Source organism: Portunus trituberculatus, chromosome 44, assembly GCF_017591435.1.
Source record: "Portunus trituberculatus isolate SZX2019 chromosome 44, ASM1759143v1, whole genome shotgun sequence".
NCBI lineage: Eukaryota > Metazoa > Arthropoda > Malacostraca > Decapoda > Portunidae > Portunus > Portunus trituberculatus.
In genome coordinates, this window is record NC_059298.1 from 26587611 (window position 1) to 26605744 (window position 18134).

At 38.6% G+C, this 18134-nt stretch overlaps 1 protein-coding gene across 11 annotated transcripts in view; it reads left to right on the forward strand.

Annotated features, from left to right (window-relative positions):
* The first annotated feature begins 312 nt into the window (after positions 1-312).
* The window catches only part of LOC123518556 (adhesion G protein-coupled receptor E3-like), a 71582-nt gene continuing 53760 nt past the window's right edge, over positions 313-18134 (forward strand). For 6 of the 11 annotated variants that reach the window (XM_045279396.1, XM_045279404.1, XM_045279405.1 and 3 more), the window contains exons 1-7: positions 352-396; positions 596-734; positions 12071-12185; positions 14556-14645; positions 15680-15781; positions 15959-16057; positions 16619-16717. In XM_045279396.1, coding sequence (XP_045135331.1) covers positions 12104-12185; positions 14556-14645; positions 15680-15781; positions 15959-16057; positions 16619-16717 — 472 coding nt within the window. In that variant the 5' untranslated portion in view covers positions 352-396; positions 596-734; positions 12071-12103. Of the gene's footprint in view, positions 492-595; positions 735-7430; positions 7645-12070; positions 12186-14555; positions 14646-15679; positions 15782-15958; positions 16058-16618; positions 16718-18134 lie in introns of those variants that run through there. The other 5 variants (XM_045279397.1, XM_045279399.1, XM_045279401.1 and 2 more) reach the window with 5 other exon arrangements.

The following is an 18134-nucleotide window of genomic DNA, read 5'->3' on the forward strand; positions in this document are numbered from 1 at the left end:
ATTCAGAACAAACTTCCGCAATATTCATCTCGGGTAACACACATCGCCTACTTCACCTCTCGCTTGTGATGGTCAAGCAGGAGATAACGCGAGCCATGATTACCATGGTGTTAAGAGAGAGAGAGAGAGAGAGAGAGAGAGAGAGAGAGAGAGAGAGAGAGAGAGAGAGAGAGAGAGAGAGAATAAGGGGGGGGGGTGAAGGGTGGATGTTCACGGGGAAAACGTTATTGAATACCAACGAACGATGCTTGGAACGGTGCGCAAAGCGACAAAACCAGAAGCTGTAGGGTTGGGCAGCAACTTCCCGGACCGGCCGGCTAGAGTGGCGCGCTGTCAAGAGCCAGTCAAGGAGTCGATGTGTGGGTGTGTGGGTGTGTGGACAGCGCTACCAGGCGGGTGTGTAGACTCGGGGTTCAGACGTTATGCGTAGTTGTTGTTTTGACTTAGTGAAGGGAGCGAGTAATAGTTTGGCAGAAGCAGGACGTACAGTTGTGAGTGATAATGATATATATATATATATATATATATATATATATATATATATATATATATATATATATATATATATATATATATATACAATGTCATCCAACAGGCAGTTTTTAAGTTTTTAGGCTGAGTACACAAACTATATAATTATATATTCTTGGTAACCCGCAAATGACTTCACGTGGTTTTGGCTCGCCTGGCAAGATGCTGTTAAAACAATGACCAGAAAGATAAAATGCACACAGGTAAGGACGCGTGATTGGAATACGCTTACTGGAATAAGCATTTTTCTATTTTCAGATATAATCGTGTACAGATCGAGATCATAATCAAATAACTTTCAGCTGCATATATTTTACTCGTCATAATATGTCAATTAGTTTTGGATAGAAATGATAAACCCAAGCATGCATGTGTTGAGCCATATAAATCTATACCGATACGAACCTGATGCATTCCCACCTCAAAGTTAAGGTGGTCCGTGCTATGCTAGTGAATAAAAAGTGATGACATCAGAGGTCATGCAGGGTCAATATTTGTCGTGTCGTGTTCAGCCTTGTAACCACCAAATTATCATTCTTTACTTTTCGTTTTTCTTTTTATGTCTTAATCTTTTCATGATTATATCCGGCGAACATCAGCAAGCCGTCATATTCACAACTATTATTTGTAGTTGTCTCTGTCTCTCGCTTTCATGCAGTCGATCCTTCGCCGGTACTCAGTTTTACTACGATCAAGGTTAGGGGAGTTTAGATAGTTTAAATGAGATACTATAGCTTAAAATAAATCAAACCACGAAAACTTAGTCATAGTTTAAAGAAGGAACTATACCTCGTGCATGAACGTTAATGTAATTTCCCTCGATCGTAACATTTAAGTCAAATCATGTGATCCCCAGCTTATCATCGATCCAGAACAAAGGGGATGTAAAAAGAACCACTGTTTAAGACCTTTGCATGTTTGCGCTCTGCCGTGTTCTAAGCACATCAAATTCCGTATAAGAGAATAACATTTTGATAGTTTAGTTGTATATTGTTCTTAAAGGGACAACTTCCTCCCTAGTCCCGCCTCTCTCTCTCTCTCTCTCTCTCTCTCTCTCTCTCTCTCTCTCTCTCTCTCTCTCATACGTACAGTATGTACCATCTTTAATAACATGTTGATTTCAGGTTTCATGAATGTGTAAAAACATTTACAGTGAAAGTAAACAGAGATATCAAATAAGGTAACAAAAATAAAAGTGGAGCATTTTGAAGACTTGAGGTTTCATAACCAGCAGAATTAAACAATTGTTGCCGCGTTATCATCATCTGTGTCTCATCATAACTTCAACACTGATGCGAAGCTACAAGCCATAAGTATTGCACGTACGTACTACTTCCTATGCGCAAAGCTGCCTTAAGATAGGAGTGTGATCCAAAAGAGACAGCGCCTAGTTTAAAGACTTATTCATGGTTTAAAGAATATTGGACACGTTTAACTGACAGGCGGAACGTAGGTAAACACGGTGAGGTCAGGTGGAGCGCTGACCAGATTCATGACTTCACTGACATTGTAGTCACAATGGTTATAATGTTTATTCTTTTCCCTGGTCAAATTTTGGTGATTTGGGTGTGGCGTCTCTTGCATGGTGATCCACAGCAGCTGATAATGGCCAGACGGCTGTCCTCAACCGAAGAAAGACATGGTCGATCGAAGCTTGGTTCACTAGGGCAATTTTTTTTAACGTAATTCACCACGGTCGTCTGCTGTTCACCCGGCCAGCCTTCCCAATTACGGAGCGAGCTCAGAGCTCATAGATCGAGCTTCGGGTAAGACTGAGACCACAACACACTACACACACCAGGGAAGCGAGGTCACAACCCCTCGAGTTACATCCCGTACCTATTTACTGCTAGGTGAACAGGGGCTACACATTGAGGCTTGCCCATTTGCCTCGCCGCGCCCGGGACTCGAACCCGGATCCTCTCGGTTGTGAGTCGTGTGTGTGTGTGTGTGTGTGTGTGTGTGTGTGTGTGTGTGTGTGTGTGTGTGTGTGTGTGTGTGTGTAATTCACCTCGGTTTCCTGCTGGTCACCCAGCCAGTCTTCCCCATTACGGAGCGAGCGTGCTAACCACTACACTACGCGGTGTGTGTGTGTGTGTGTTTACCTAATTTACCTAGTTTTATATACCAGGTTTCGAGCGGAACTCATGGTGACCTGTCTTCATATCTGATTTTATCCATCTTTTCCTTATATTTATGCACACTTTCTGCTGTTATAACCTCATCATTCAAGCTGTTCCAGCAGATGCCCACCGTGTGTGTGTGTGTGTGTGTGTGTGTGCTTTCCCAGTAGAGAATCTTTTGTTGAGGCAACGGGAGGCTCCATCCTTCCCTTCCCACTCAGACAGGGTAATCTCGGCTCCTGTCTCGTGACGACCCCGTGACCCTCACTCACACAGATGCTCCTCGGTCGGCGCACGTGTGGAAGGAAGATGGAAAGTACATACTAAACTTTTACAGTTTGGTCAATATAAAAGGAAGGAATTCACAGTTTGACGTTGTATACTTCTTGCTTGCACTTCTCGCTAATTAAATTTAAATCTGGAAAAGGAAAGCTGGTATTATTCTAAAATTACATCATTATACTCCGTTAGGGCGGGTTCAGACGTGTCAGTATACGACTGAAATTGGAAAACGGTAGAGTTTCCGATTGAATATCGGTGCCTCTCAACTGGAAAAACCAGTCACAAAAACAAGACCAACATGTTGGTCTTGGTCAGTCGATTTTCGACTTTACGTTATGACGTCACAGAGAAAGGTTTGAAAATGTGGTGTCCAGATGTAGAGAAGATGATTTTAGAACACCTGTCCTTGGCATCCTTAACTCCCGTGGAAGATCTCTCATCGGATAAGTTAAGACAGGTTACCACTTACGTTCCAATTTGCGACTGATATTTTGCGTACGTAGAGTTTCCAACTCATCCTTTCTAGCGTGGAAAGTATCGACTATAGTTGGCTCCTTGCGGGAAGTGAGTGTTAACAAACAGCTACCCGCCAGTGGCGATGCTGAAGCTGTGGTTACTCTTCTTTTGGCGTGCCGGAAGAGTCAACAGAAAAGAAAATGCCTGTGGATACGTCCCTGGCTAATAAAAGGAAAGAAATGAGTGTCGACCACATTCTAAATTAGCCTACATTTTTCATAAGAAAATTGTTAATCTTAAGAAGACTATGCACAATTGCGATCAAATTAAATCCTCACATGTCTCCAAGCCTCACCTCCAACACATTGCATTGAGGGAAACTGCTCTTGTAGAGTGGCAGCTATTTCGTTGAACGACGATTTGCGTTAGCTTTTATTTATTTTATTTATTAATTTTTTTACTGTATAATTCATTTCTGGGGTCCCAGATGTTATTTTTTCCTCACCAACTCTAACATCTTCTCTACATCTGGAGACCACATTTTCAAAGTTTACTCCGTAACTTCACGCTAATCGACTAACAAGACCAACCTTTTGATTTTATGGGGATTTTCAGAACTAGTGGTTGTCACTAGGTGGTAGCATGTCCCCCTCGCTCTCACATGGGTAATATAGAACATACCTTTAGTGTCATTCTATAAACACTGAGATGCAATAATTCATTATAATCCCTTTTAAGTAGTAACACAGGCAAAATCAAACCGTATCCATGAATATATATATATATATATATATATATATATATATATATATATATATATATATATATATATATATGTTGATTTTCTCGTGAACTGGCATTGAGATTTGTTTGGTCATCTCCACATTTCCCAGAGTACACCCTTGATCGGAAGTGTATTAATTCAGTCGACAATAAACATGAAAACATGTCTGTGTCACTTAAAAGTCCAAACTACACAGATCAATTTACTAGTATATAGAAACAATTAGGCACCTCAAGTATCCTGGCAAGAGTGTTGCTGTTTAACCCAACGTGGGCTGGCCATCTGTTTAACTTAACACATTGTTGGACAAATTGGACAAATAGTTAATTCCTGCTGTAAAATCCACATCACTACACCATGAAGGGGAGAAAAACTTCTCATATTTCTCTATCCTCACTGTACAGCTATCCAGTGATATGCTTAGTCTTTGCTCGATTGTTTTGCCACTTCTTGATCTTGATGAATGCGATGCTAAAATTCCCACGGAAATAACTATACCCATATATCACGATGTTACTGAGTAAGCTGGGTCATACTATAGAAGACAGTTAAAGATTTTACCTTTTCATCATCCAATCAATAGATTTTAGACTTGTAGTATGCCGCATTTAAGAAATTGATAAGTTTTACAAGACAATCACAAAAATATTTCAGTTTTGACTACCTTCTCCCAACATTATTCATACAGGATATTCAAAAGTAGATACAGAATGTCAACAGTATCATCATAATCAATGTTCTTTGCATCTGTATGCGCCTGGGATTTAATACAACAATAATTTACATAGCTGCGGTGACATCTGATGGATTAGTTCTGAAAACTCCCATTATTTTACGACTGTTTTCTCCAGTCGCTAGGCACCGATTTTGAGTCGGAAACTCTACGTACGTAAAATTTCAGTTGAAAATTGGCAAGTGTGAACCCGCCTTTATAAATATGTACTATAGCTTTTTTTGCAAGACAATTACACCAGAACAATGCCGCATCATCAATATTGTAGTTTACGGTCTGACTTGCGTCTTAAAACAGGTTTGGAAACAATTTAGTGGTTTCTGAAATTTTCATTATTTTGTGGGGCTTGCTTGTCTCGCTCGGCGCTTGCTTGTCTTGCTCAGAAAACCTTCGGAATTTAATAGTTTGGTATTCTGGAGTCCGGATAAATTATTATGTACGTATAGATATTTGTTTCTTTGGGTCAAGAATTATTACTAAATCTCTAGGAGCTACTGTTCATGGTACAATAACGAGAGACAGGTAGACGCACGAGAGTCTTGAACTCACAGCCCTACTGGTAAGTCTTCTGAAACGCTGTTTCTGTGACGTCATCCACTCGCCTAGCCAGCTCTGATCGCGATAGTCTGCTACTCAATAAATCATGAATAATTAATATAAAACTTTTTTCTTTTCATGATCCATTAGTTATGCAGTTGAAAATTAAATATGATACACATTAGTGATTGAATGTTGATGATATTTCATAGCGATAGACAAGATATTGTACGGATAAAGACATGTCAGATAGCCTAGTAGATGTGGCTCAAAAACATTGTTAGTGGATTTTTCAAGCCATATACATTATGCATAATTGCATAATGCACATTGATTTCCTCTGATCCTCTTCGCCTTCATGTACCTTCGTCGTCTTCCTCAGCACCTCACTGTTCTCTCTACATATAAAACTACAAGAGGCTAAAGGCTAATGCACGTATGAGTCTAAAGGCGATCCACACTATACAGGGACGGTCACGCTCTGTTTACGGTGCTGTCACATACTAAATGCATTTCAGTGGGGACCGTAAGCCATTGAAATGCATGTAATATGAATGGACCGTGAGTGCATACCGCTATTTAAACGTGGCAATCCATTCCTTTAGCTTGCATCGGCCCTAAACTATTCACACTTCATATAGGTACTTTATTCTTGAGTGTAAACCCATGGTACAATAACGAGAGACATCAAAAGTTATTGTACCATGGTACAGTCAGTAGCCTGTAAGGCTGGCATAGCCTGTAAATTATGGACTAGGTCTAGGCTACTAGTAGAACTAATTTCGTTCATTAGGCATAAGCAGATTATACAATTTCTAATTTGGAGTGTTGAAACTGATCAGATTTAGCCAGTAAATCTAAGTTTCCTTACCTGTATTTTCTGCAGAAAGGCCACTTCCATTATCGTGTCCACGAAATGGCAGATTTTGATCAGGGACTGCCTCAGTTTTAGATCCCTCCAACTCCTTGGAACTGGGGAACCTAATAACTCATATTTCAAATTGCGCTTAATTTGGGCGGAACTAAAATGTTGCTCACAAATCACGGCATTATTTACGTTTACTGTGTCAGCACGATAACATTTTTTTGGAGCCACTGTCTTGCGATGGTCTTGTTCTTGGGGAATTTATAATATTTAAAATTACTAGACTTGGCAGGCGTGCATCCATACACTGCACAAGGTCTAGCTTTGCCCATACTAACAATAAGAAATTAATATTAAGGCACATGAAACATACAATCCAAGATCAAATTCTGCCACACGTGCACACTCACTCGAAGATATGGAGTTGTTTACACGACCGGATGACGTCACTGAGTCAGCTGGTGGTTCCAATAATGTTCTTCTTGTGCGTCTACCTATCAAAAAGTTACCATGCTACTGTTATTCCGAATGGTTTCGAATCTTAAGTGTTCAAGAAAGTGTTTGTTCGAGCGTGATTCTGAAACCTTGAGTGGATGTGTGTATGTAAGGTAAATTAGTTCTTCACAGCCAGTGGAAAATAGATAGATACCAGCCAATCAAATGGATTTCTATCAGTAAAGGCTTTAAAGCTGTCTCTGCACCATGATCATCTCAATAACTCTCGCCATGTCCGGTTGTTAATGGTGGTCATTCGCTCATTTTGAAAGTATGGCAACATTGAATATAAAGAATAAAAAAAAAAAAAAAAAAAACGACGCAGTATAACTTTTTAATGACTACTGTAAATAGGCTATTGCAAACTCGTAAAGTAGATTCGATCAGGACGTAGAGTCGAATTTTGACCATGTTGACGGGCGTACGTGTCGCCTCCATCCGGTCTTTCTGTGTACTTCACCTGTTTTATGCCTTGCCCTTGGTGTCTGGAAATTCCGGTTTATCATCAACGCTTTATCAATTAGTAAGGATCATGTCAATGAGACCTTAAAAGGCTGGTGCTAACCATGCAAAGCCTACAACAGTTCCGCGCCAAGCTGGGATTCAATAATGCCGCAGCGCGCAGAACCGCTCTCCTTTGTCAAGTGTGAACATGGCCAATATCAAGGTGGCTAGGTCGTGTAATAATGATTGTTTATTTGTTGAAGTTTCCTGCTGCTGTTATGAATGGCGCCGGCCTAATTACATGTGGTACGTGCACAGCGTCGTGGGTAATGAGGCAATAAGTTGTGACAAGTGTACCTACTGTACGTGCATGGTGTTTGGTTTCGCCCTCAATGTAAGTGCCTGCTTCCATGATTAACAACATTGTAGCACTTGATGGCAGGGGCATTTTTTTCGTACTTTTGCAATGTCGATTGGGGATTAACCAGCCTAAACGTCCATCGTTGGTTCGTGATATTCAAGATTCTGACCACCAGAGGCGGTCCTGGCTAGTTTTGCACCCTGGGCGAAGGGGAAAAGATATTATATTATGGTATTATAATAATGCAGAGGTGTCAGTCTATCGACCCCCCCCCTTCCCCTTGCTTGTCCTTTGAATGACACTTTCTGCAGCGGCAGGTTGATCCCCTTCTCCCCTCCCCCCTCACCTTTTCTGACAGACATACACAACCTGTATAACTCTCAGCAACAAGTTGATGTGATAATAGGGGCGCATCAGTGCCCACTGCACCAACTTGACGTGGAAATGAGTGATATTAATCTAGAAAACCAGCAATTTTTTTTCCTGCGCTTTTTTTTTTTTTTTATTTATTTTATTTTTTTTTTTATTGAGGGCGCTCATATGGCCCAAAATAGATTGTGCCCTGGGTGGTCGCTCACATTCTCCATAGCAAAATCCGGCTCTGCTGACCATCTAGAGTTCTTTAAAGAGATATAAATCTGTCATTTTACACACAGTGGTTTCCAAACTTTTCCAGAGTGAGTATCATTTGGAGATCCCATACAGTCCCTGCATACTACCTTGCTCCAGAGAAACGTAATTTCAGCAGATATCAATTTATTCACAAGTAGAACACAAATGAATTAACAACAAGGAACACAACTCAATATAATGCTAGGAAAGCATTAGTTTCTTCTCCAATAGCTGTTTGACCCAATGCCAGATTATCTTGTGTAAGCTAGGCAATAATTATTTTCCTGAGAAATAAATTAATTTAGTTTAATTAGAAATCTATGATCCTGAAAGTGCTCATGTACCACCTGGAAGGCTTTTGTATACCACTAGTGACTAGTGGTACACATACCAGAGGGTGGGAATCATTGTTCTAACATGTCTTCCCAGCAGGCAAGTGGCCTTTTGAAAGATGTCTCAAACCATCTCTTTAGCAGGGCATTAATAGGCAGCAACTTTGTTTGCATTAACCAGGTGAAAGGAATGTACCACTGTAATATTGAAAGATGATGACAAAATAATTTTTGATTGAGTCTTACAAACACAAGGGTTCTAATCAATCTGATAAAAGTTTATGCCCATAGGGACTTACTATATGAACATAGGCAAGAGTTACAGCTTAATTGTGCAAGAAGTGCTCCTACAGATGGTGCTGTCTCTGATAACACCTTCTTTCCTGCTGATTCTTCTCCAGCAAACCCTTCTCCTACTCAGACTCCTTTAAACTACTTCTGTCCTTAGGGATACCTAACTCATAACTCATCACAACTTCTCTTTAAGTGAAACTTGGTTACTACACTGTTCCTTCATCTAGTGTTGACCATTCCAACTATGTATTTGTCAGAAAAGATGTTAAGGGCTTGGTTTATAAAGACATTGTTGATTTATGTGTCTAGCAAAATTTCTTACAAAAATTTATACACACTCCTAACACACTAACAATTCTTCTTTCAGACTTCAACCTCTACATATGTACTAATTGTTTATTGTTCCCTGTCATATACTGCTAATGAAAATGCTTTTTAAACATTTTGTTTGACTTGTTCTAGTAAAGAAATTATTTTTCTGGGTGACTTTAACCTTCTCTCAATTCAGTGGGCTAACAATACATTGTGCAGAGATCTTCCACCCATTGATCTTCAATTTTACCAATATTTTATGACTCTTGGCCTGACTCAGCAAATGAAAGATTGTACATTTGTCCCTTTTGGAAATGTACTGATTTAGTCTTGACTTCAGAAGATAGAGCAAGTGAACTCTGTGTGTTACTCCCATTTGTTTTAACTGATGTCACAATCCTGTCTCTTTTAGCTACCTTTTTCAACAAGATTTAAGAACTTGAGATACCACTTCATTCCATCTTTGGCACAGAGGAAACTATGCCATGATAAGTGATCATTTGTCAGTTATTGATTGGGACCTTGAGTTTGCTCTTCTTAATGTTGACAACATGTTTTGCTGACTTCATCAGATTCTAATTCCTCAAATTGTTGTGTATGACTTTCTGAAAAGCTTAGACAGGAGCACTTCATCCTGGCCCCTAAATCCTTCCTAAACACTGAAATGGCAAAGAAGTCCCTCTGTGGAACTCATGCTAGGAACTCTACTCTGTCAGTCAGTGCACTAACTGATTTTCTTAATTGCTTTTTCCAACATCTTAATTTTGCACTGAAAAGTCAGTCAAACTGAATTTCATAAAAAAAATTTCTTATTAAAAACAGCAAATGTGTTTCTTTCATATGTAAGGCAGAAAAAGGTGGCACTCCCATTGTTGCTCCACTTTGGGATGCAAATGATGATACAATTACAGTTTCAAAAGCAATGGCAGATACATTTGTCATCTTGATTGTTTGCCTCAGTGTTCTCATTGTCCCACCCACAGACCTTGTCTCTTCACCAAACTTTCAATGGTTGTATGGATGACGTAGTCTTTTCTTTTGACCACATTCATTCACAATGCCATATCTAAACTTTACCCATCCTCTTCAATGGGCACATGCAATTCACTCCCATCTTTTGAAGGCTTGTGTGTCTAAATTAATGTATCCACTCCTCATTTCCTGCAATTCTTATAAGATCAGTAAAGTCACTCTTGATTGGAAAAAAATCTTGGGTGTTACTATTTTCGAGAAAGACTCACATCACAACCCTTTAATGTACAAACCTGTTTCTTTAACTTCCACCAGTGTAAAGACAGTGGAATGCTTTTTAGTCATACTATATGCAGTTTAATAGTCTGTTAAATGAAGATCAATATGGCTTCAGGCCTGGCAGATCAACTGAGGACCAGTTAGTTTTAACCTAACACCATGTTACTTCCTGGCTGGATCAAGACCTCTATGTTGACTCAATTCTTTTTTTTAATTTTCGAAAGCTTTTGACTCAGTGTGCTATTGTATTCCTTTAAACAAACTATTCAGTCTTGGTATCAAAAGTAAATTCTTTTATTGGATCATGGAATTTCTGTGTGTGGTTAATAATCAACACAACCTTCTCCTCTTCTTATTTATGTTATTTATATTAATCATTGTACATATCACCTCTGCTGTTAAATTTTATACTGATGACCTTAAGCTTTATGTTGGCATTAGTGCCTCTTTGGGTCCTAATCTGTTGAGAGCAATGGCATCATGTCAAGGTGATATCAACACTTTACATCAATGGGGACTTCAAGTTAATTCCTCCAGTGTGCATTATTAAGATTTCAAAGGAAGCAGGTGGATTGGCCGTTACTGGGTGTCTCGGGACATTACCTCCTTGATGGTAGGGTTATACCAACCAAAGAAGCTGCCATGGATTTGGGCATCACAATTGACGTTTCTTTGAAGTATCACCAGCATCTAGCAAATAAAATGCATCAAGTGAGCAGAGTGGCCGAGAATGTCTTGGAGTCCACAGTTAATCAATGAGTCTTCATTCATGTTACCTCTCCATTACTCACATGTGACCTTTATTAGAGAATTCTTCATCACTCTGGACCACAGGATATCTTGGTGACTTGAGATTGCTAAAAGGAGTGAGTGAAGGTGGACTAAAACAATCTGCGTTATGGAATATCTTATATAGTTACCAAGAGCGCTTAAAATCTCTTAATTTGTACTCCATCCAAGGCAGACTTCTTTGTCATGATATGATTAAACATTGGCAGCAGATTTTTCATGAATATTCTTTGATAAAATCTGAAGGCTTATTTCATTGCTCAGTGATTATCCACACAAGAGGACATCAGTACAAAATTTTCTGTGTTCACTGTCAGTTAAATATTAGAGGATCATTTAACATAGGAGGCATTATTACTTGTAATTCCTTACCATAGAGTGTAGTCTGTTTTCAGAATGTCACTGGTTTTAAGGTATCTCTAACCAATCATCTTGGTGACACTTCTAGTACTGCTAACTCTTGAGTTAATTGAATCATAACTCAACCAATATCTTTCTTTTCCTGTTTGTGTATTTTGTGCCCCATATGTTGCACTCCCCAGCCTAGTGTTATAGCATTGTCTTTGTAGTTGTTTATGTATTGCTTGGGACTTGTGCAACAGCAGAATGTGGCATTTCCTACTGTAGTTGGGGAAGCCCACCAGGTGAGAATATCAGGTGAGAAATGTAGCTACGAACAACGAATGGTAGTGTTTATGTGCCTTACTAAGCTATATATATCACCATATTTTGCCAGTTTGCCTTCCTCACTTGAAAAACCAGCATTCCTTCATCTCTCCAAACTTGTTGGGAGAACAAGGACAGGGATTGTAATTCTAAAGATTTACCAAGATCCTTATTTTGTGTAAATTTCATCTGTTCATTTTCAGGTTTTGATGAATGCAGTAGCATAGGGTGGCAGGATGTTGTGCAGTAGGTGGTATAGGTGGTGGGTGCAGCATTGCATCCTGATACTGTCCTTCACCTGTGGTCTGCAGGGCACAGGTGAATATCACCATGATGTCATTCTTCTTGTTTATATCTTAAATGCCTGTTCTGTTTATATCTTCAATTATATCCTAACAGAATAGCAAGTTAGGAGCTGGGTTAATACAGATCAACAGGGGACCAGCTATTGTTGACATAAAGATGTTACTAGTTGGGTGGATCAGGGTTATAATGAAGATTTAATTCTTCTTGTCTTTCATAAAACTTTTAACACCATCTGCTATTTACTTTTAATTGATAGTGTCTTGAAGCCTCCCTCTTGAATGAAGTCAAGTTATAGGAAGTTGGAAATACAGAAGCAGGCAGGGAGTTCCAGAGTTTACCAGAGAAAGGTATGAAAGACAGAGTAATGGTTAATTCTTGTGTTAGAGAGTTGGACAGAATAGGGGTGAGAGGAAAAAAAAAGCCTTGTGCAGTGAGGCTGCAGGAGGGGAGGCATGCAGTTAGCAAGATCAAGAGAGCAGTTAGCATGAAAATAGCAATAAAAAGATAGCAAGAGATGCAATATGCTAGCAGTGAGAAAGAGGCTGAAGACATTCAGTTAGAGGAGGGGAATTGATGAGATGAAAAACTTTTTATTCCACCCTATGTAATAAAACTGTATGAGTGGAACATTCCCAAACATGCGAAGAGTATTCCGTACGTGGACGGATAAGGCCCTTGTGCAGAGTTAGCAGTTGGGGAGGCAAGAAAAACTGGTGGAGATCCCTCAGAATGCCTAATTTCATAAGAAGCTTTTATAACAAGAAGTGAGATGAAGTTTCTAGTTTAGATTATGAGGAAAGGATAGGCAGGCTGACGATATTCAGTGTAGAAGATGGGTACAGTTGAGTGTCATTGAAGAAAATGGGATAGTTGTCTGGAAGGTTGTGTCGAGTTGATAGATGGAGGAATTGAATTTTTGATGCATTGAACACTACTAAGATTTCTCTGCCCCAATCAGAAATATTAGAGAGATCAGAAAGCATTCTGTGGTATCCCTGCATGACCTGTTGACTTCCTGAAGGATTGGTAGCCCCTGAAAACATGCAGAAAAGTGTAGGGTGGTATCATCAGTGTAGGAGTGGATAGGGCAAGAAGTTTGGTTAAGAAGATTAATGAATAATAGCAAGAGAGTAGGTAACAGGACAGAATCCTGAGGAACACCACTATTAATAGATTTAGGAGAAGAATAGTGGCTGTCTGCCACAGCAGCAATAGAATGGTCAGAGAGGAAACTTGAGATGAAGTTGCAGAGAGAAGGATAGAAACCATAGGAGGATAGTTTTAAAAACAAAGCTTTGTGCCAGACTATTAAGTTTTTGACATGTCTCACACAACAGCAAAAGTTTCACCGAAATCTCTAAAAGAGGATGTCCAGACTTAACCACAAGATCACCAGCGACCTTACAGAAGCCATACTGATAATCAGATAGAAGATTGGGAAGTGACATATTTTTAAGAATGTTCCTATTGAGGATAGATAAAAAAAAATTAAGACAAGTAAGAGATTAAAGCAATAGGTCAGTAGTTTTAGGGATTAGAATGGTCACCCTTTTTAGGAACAGGTTGAATGTAGGCAAACTTCCAGCAAGATGGAAAGATAGAAGTCGATAGACAGAGTTTGAAAAGTTTGGCCAGGCAAGGTGCAAGCATGGAAACACAGTTTTTGAGAATGATAGGAGGGACCCCATCAGATCCATAAGGCTTTTGAGGATTTAGGCCAGCGAGGGCATGGAAAACATCACTAAGAAGAATTTTAATTGATGGCATAAAACACTCAGAGGGAGGAGGAGAGGGAGGAACAAGCCCAGGATCATCCATGGTAGAGTTATTAGCAAAGATTTGAGAGCAGAATTCAGCTTTATAGATAGAAGTGATGGCAGTGGTGCCATCAGGATGAAATAAAGGAAGGAAAGATGAAGTAGGAAAGTTACTGGATATGTTTTTGGCCAGATGCCAGAAGTCTTAAGGGGAGTTGGGGTTTGAGAGATTTTGACATTTTCTATTCATGAGGGAGTGTTTGGCAGGTTGAAGAACAGTTGACTTGGCATGATTCCAGGCAGAAATGTAAAGTGCATGAGGTTCATGTGATGGAAGGCTCAAGTACCTCAGGTAACCTTTTGCTTCCTGTAAAATAGTGGAATAATACTGAAATGGCAAACATTTGATTATTTCAATCCAAAGCAATCATGTACATCAATGCAATTTATGTCACACTCATTGTAAATTAATTTTATATTGTATGACTTCTCATTATCACCTGCTTGTATAGCTTTAGATGTCTGCATAATTTTCACTGCCTTTCCGGGCTGCACCTTCATAATATTGAGTTTTCCAGTAATATTTTGAACACCATCAATTACCAAGGATTGTTTTGTTCTTCAGATTTAAACAATGTAGTGAAGCTTGGACAAGTGGAGAATGTACAGAGGTTACTTCATGCAGGTGCCAACACTGACATTAGGGACAGTTTGGGTGAGTGCATGCAAGTTGTTTCTATCTCTATACAACTGTTTTTTATTTGTTTTTAAATTATATATTTGCTTTGCTTTATAATTGATATAGCATCCCACATTAAAAAAAGATTAAGAAATTAGCTTAGTATTAAAAGAAGATAATCATGGAAGGCCATTATTGCTATAAATTATTGTGATTATTTATCTAACAATCTTGTCTTGTTCTATAGTTATTTTTCCCACATTATCAGTTTAACAGTATCACTGATACCTGTGGTTATTCCAAACTACTGGTACAGTGGAACCATGCGTGCTTTAGGATCCTAGAGGTCTCCAAGCGCACGGGTTCGAATCCTGTCCACGGTCTGCGTGTAGGTTGGGCTTCCTCACTCGGGGCAACGGTTTCCTAGCGGGTGGGCTTTAAGATAGAGGTACCCTAAAAAGTATCCCCTTTAGCCCATAAATTTCCCATGAAAAGCCCACATGGTATAAAAAAAAAAAAATTATTGATCATTCAATTTTTTTTATGGTGAGCATGTTGAAGTTTTGAACTTTCAAAATCAGATGTATTTATTTTACTAAAAAATAAATTTCATTAGCAAAAAGACAGGATAAACATGGAATTGAAATTTTTCTAATACTTTAAAAGATAAATATGAAAATAAAGATTTGAATTTATCAATTTAAAATTTTGAAATATCAATATTGTTATAAATAGTATCAGCATCTTGGATTTATTGATTCATTAGTTACCGTTTTATGATTATTGGGTGATATATTTATCACCATCAGTTATGAGATACTGCTGATAAGGTTCTTGTTATTGACTTAGCAATTATTACAAACTAGCAAAGAATTTGTTAGACTTCAGCAGTAAATTATATAAAGGTGAAAAGTTGGTTACACAATCAAGTTTACTATGGGAGATTTGGGTAGATTCCAAAACCACAAGTTCTACATGCTAACATGGCCCAATTATGTGCATGGATTAATAATCAGAGCTCCAGGATTGAGATTGCTTGGTGAGATGTTAATATTATGATTGCTTTACAGGTTGGACTCCCCTGCACAATGCAGCCAATGCAGGCCAGTATGAGTTAGTGCAACTACTGTTGAATCACCAGGCAGACCCTGACAGTCGTGAGCCTCTTCAGGGTAATGCCACTCATTGTCTTTCATGAAAAACATTCGTTGCGACTAGCTCTGTGCACTTGTGAACTTTCACTAACATTGATATAATTGAGAAAAGTTAGCGAGATGGTATAAATTTCACATATTTTAACACTACAAAGAAGATGGATTGAAATTTGACACCCTGTCCCTGGTAAACAGAACGATCGCCTCTACACTTGGCAGCCTACAGCGGCTATCAGGCAATAGTGCTACTGCTGCTAGATGCAGGTGCCAGTATTGACCTCAGAGATGTGCATGGTAAGGTGTTTTATAAGAAATGCTTTCTTCTTTTTATATAACAATATTCAGGAATATATCTATTTGAACCAACATCAGAGAGGCAAGGACAAGCCTTGACTAACTGAAATGAATAGGTTATGGCCAGTCTTGCTTTGGCTTGTGTTTGTGTACGTCTTGCCATGGCAGTACCTAAATAATCTCAAGTTTTCTTGCTGCTATTTTTCTTGTTTACAAAATGAAAAGATAGGAATGAAAACACAAGCGGTATATCAAGGGCAAAAACTTTTTCCCTTCTTATTCATTTGGAATGTAACATTTTAAAATGTTTTAAAAGCATGATGTACTTTTCAAAGTATGCTTCCCAAATTATAATTGACAGAGGAAAAATACAGTTTACAGCCCACATGAATCGCATGTGTTTCCAATACTTTAATAAATGATACAATCTTATTAGTAATAAGTCTCTAACCACGCATGTTATATCAACCCATTACAAAGTACATCTTTGGTAACCAGAAATATCTCCATTTGCATTGTTGCTCTAACATGATTTGAATGAAGTATCTCTTGCTTTGAAAGGCCAGACACCACTGCATCTGGCAGTATGGAGAGGCAGGGTGCAAGTGGTGGCAGTTCTGCTGCAGCGAGGTGCCGGGGTAGATGTTCAGGATGACAGAGGTGAGATTTGTATTGCCTTCTGCTTCCAATTACGTCTGTTACAAGAAATGTTTCATGACTCATAAATATATGACTCCATTTACGAATGATTCAAGCCGAAAACAAACATTTTTTTATGATATTTGCATGTAATATTTCATGATTTTTGTAGGTTTGAGGTGGCTTTGTATGAAGATGCACAACACTGCATTGGAAATCAAGTACAAAAATATATTTACATTTATCTTAATTTTATTGCTGTATTGTATTTTATTTATTTATGTAACCTGTGTTGTATTATTTTATACAATAACTGAATTTATGTATAGTATTTCTTGATATTTTTTAGCAAAAAAAAAAAAAAAAAGTTGTTGATTAGCAAGGTGTAGAAGGATGAGTAGGATAATTCAGAAATCAGTATTGTTTGATGAGCTGAGGGTTTGCCAGACATCTCACAATATGGATCAGTTTCATGGTGGATCACCTTCTTCATGCTGCAATTTGAGAACTAAACTAATAATGCTTAAGACTTTATTGGTGAGGTAGGAACCATGATTCACAAGCAGATATTTGGAAGGTAGATAAGTTTTTGCAGAAATTGTTGCTAGAACTGTGTCAGTTTGTTGCAGGCTGATAACTGTTAATAAAGGAATAGAACATTATTTTTTAATAACCCACTGCTAATCAATTTCGTTATGCCTGGCACACCCACAGTAAGCATATGAGACAAAGTGGTGCATGGTAAGTGTGATGGAATTAATAATTCCAAGTAAATCAATTTTTCTTATTTTTATTTATTTATTTTTCTCATGTTATAGCTTATAGCGCCTGTAGATGTACAGTGCTTACTCCAAAGCCCAAAAATTGCCATTTTTAAAATTTCCCCATCTTGCTCCTTTCTCCCGGTATTGCGAGTGGTGGCGGGAGAGAGTGTTCCCGCAAATTATATATTACTGTATTATATAGGCAATATTTTATTAGTTTATTCATATTTATCATATTATATTATATTATCATCATATTTGTATTATATTTATCATAGTTTGGTGGTTTTTGGCTAGTTTTTATAAAAATCTGGCAGTAATTCAATGAAGCTCATCTGGCAACACTACCCCGCTCCCTCCCGCCATCCATTCGTTTACGTACACCTCCACAGAGTTCTCTCTGCAAATTTGGAGGAATCCTTGTGCTCGACTTTGTGCGACATGGCGCCACCAACCAATAAAAACATTAGGCTAACTTTGGAGCAGAAGATGAAGATAATAAAGATGAAAAGAGATGGAAAAAGGAACTGTGATATTTCCAGAGAGTTTGGTGTGGGAGAATCAATTGTGAGAATGGTGTTTAAAAACAGTGAGAAAATTGAAAGGCTGTAAAAACCTATGGTGGACAGATTTTTTATTCTTGTATAGCCATTGTACAAACACTGATCATTCAT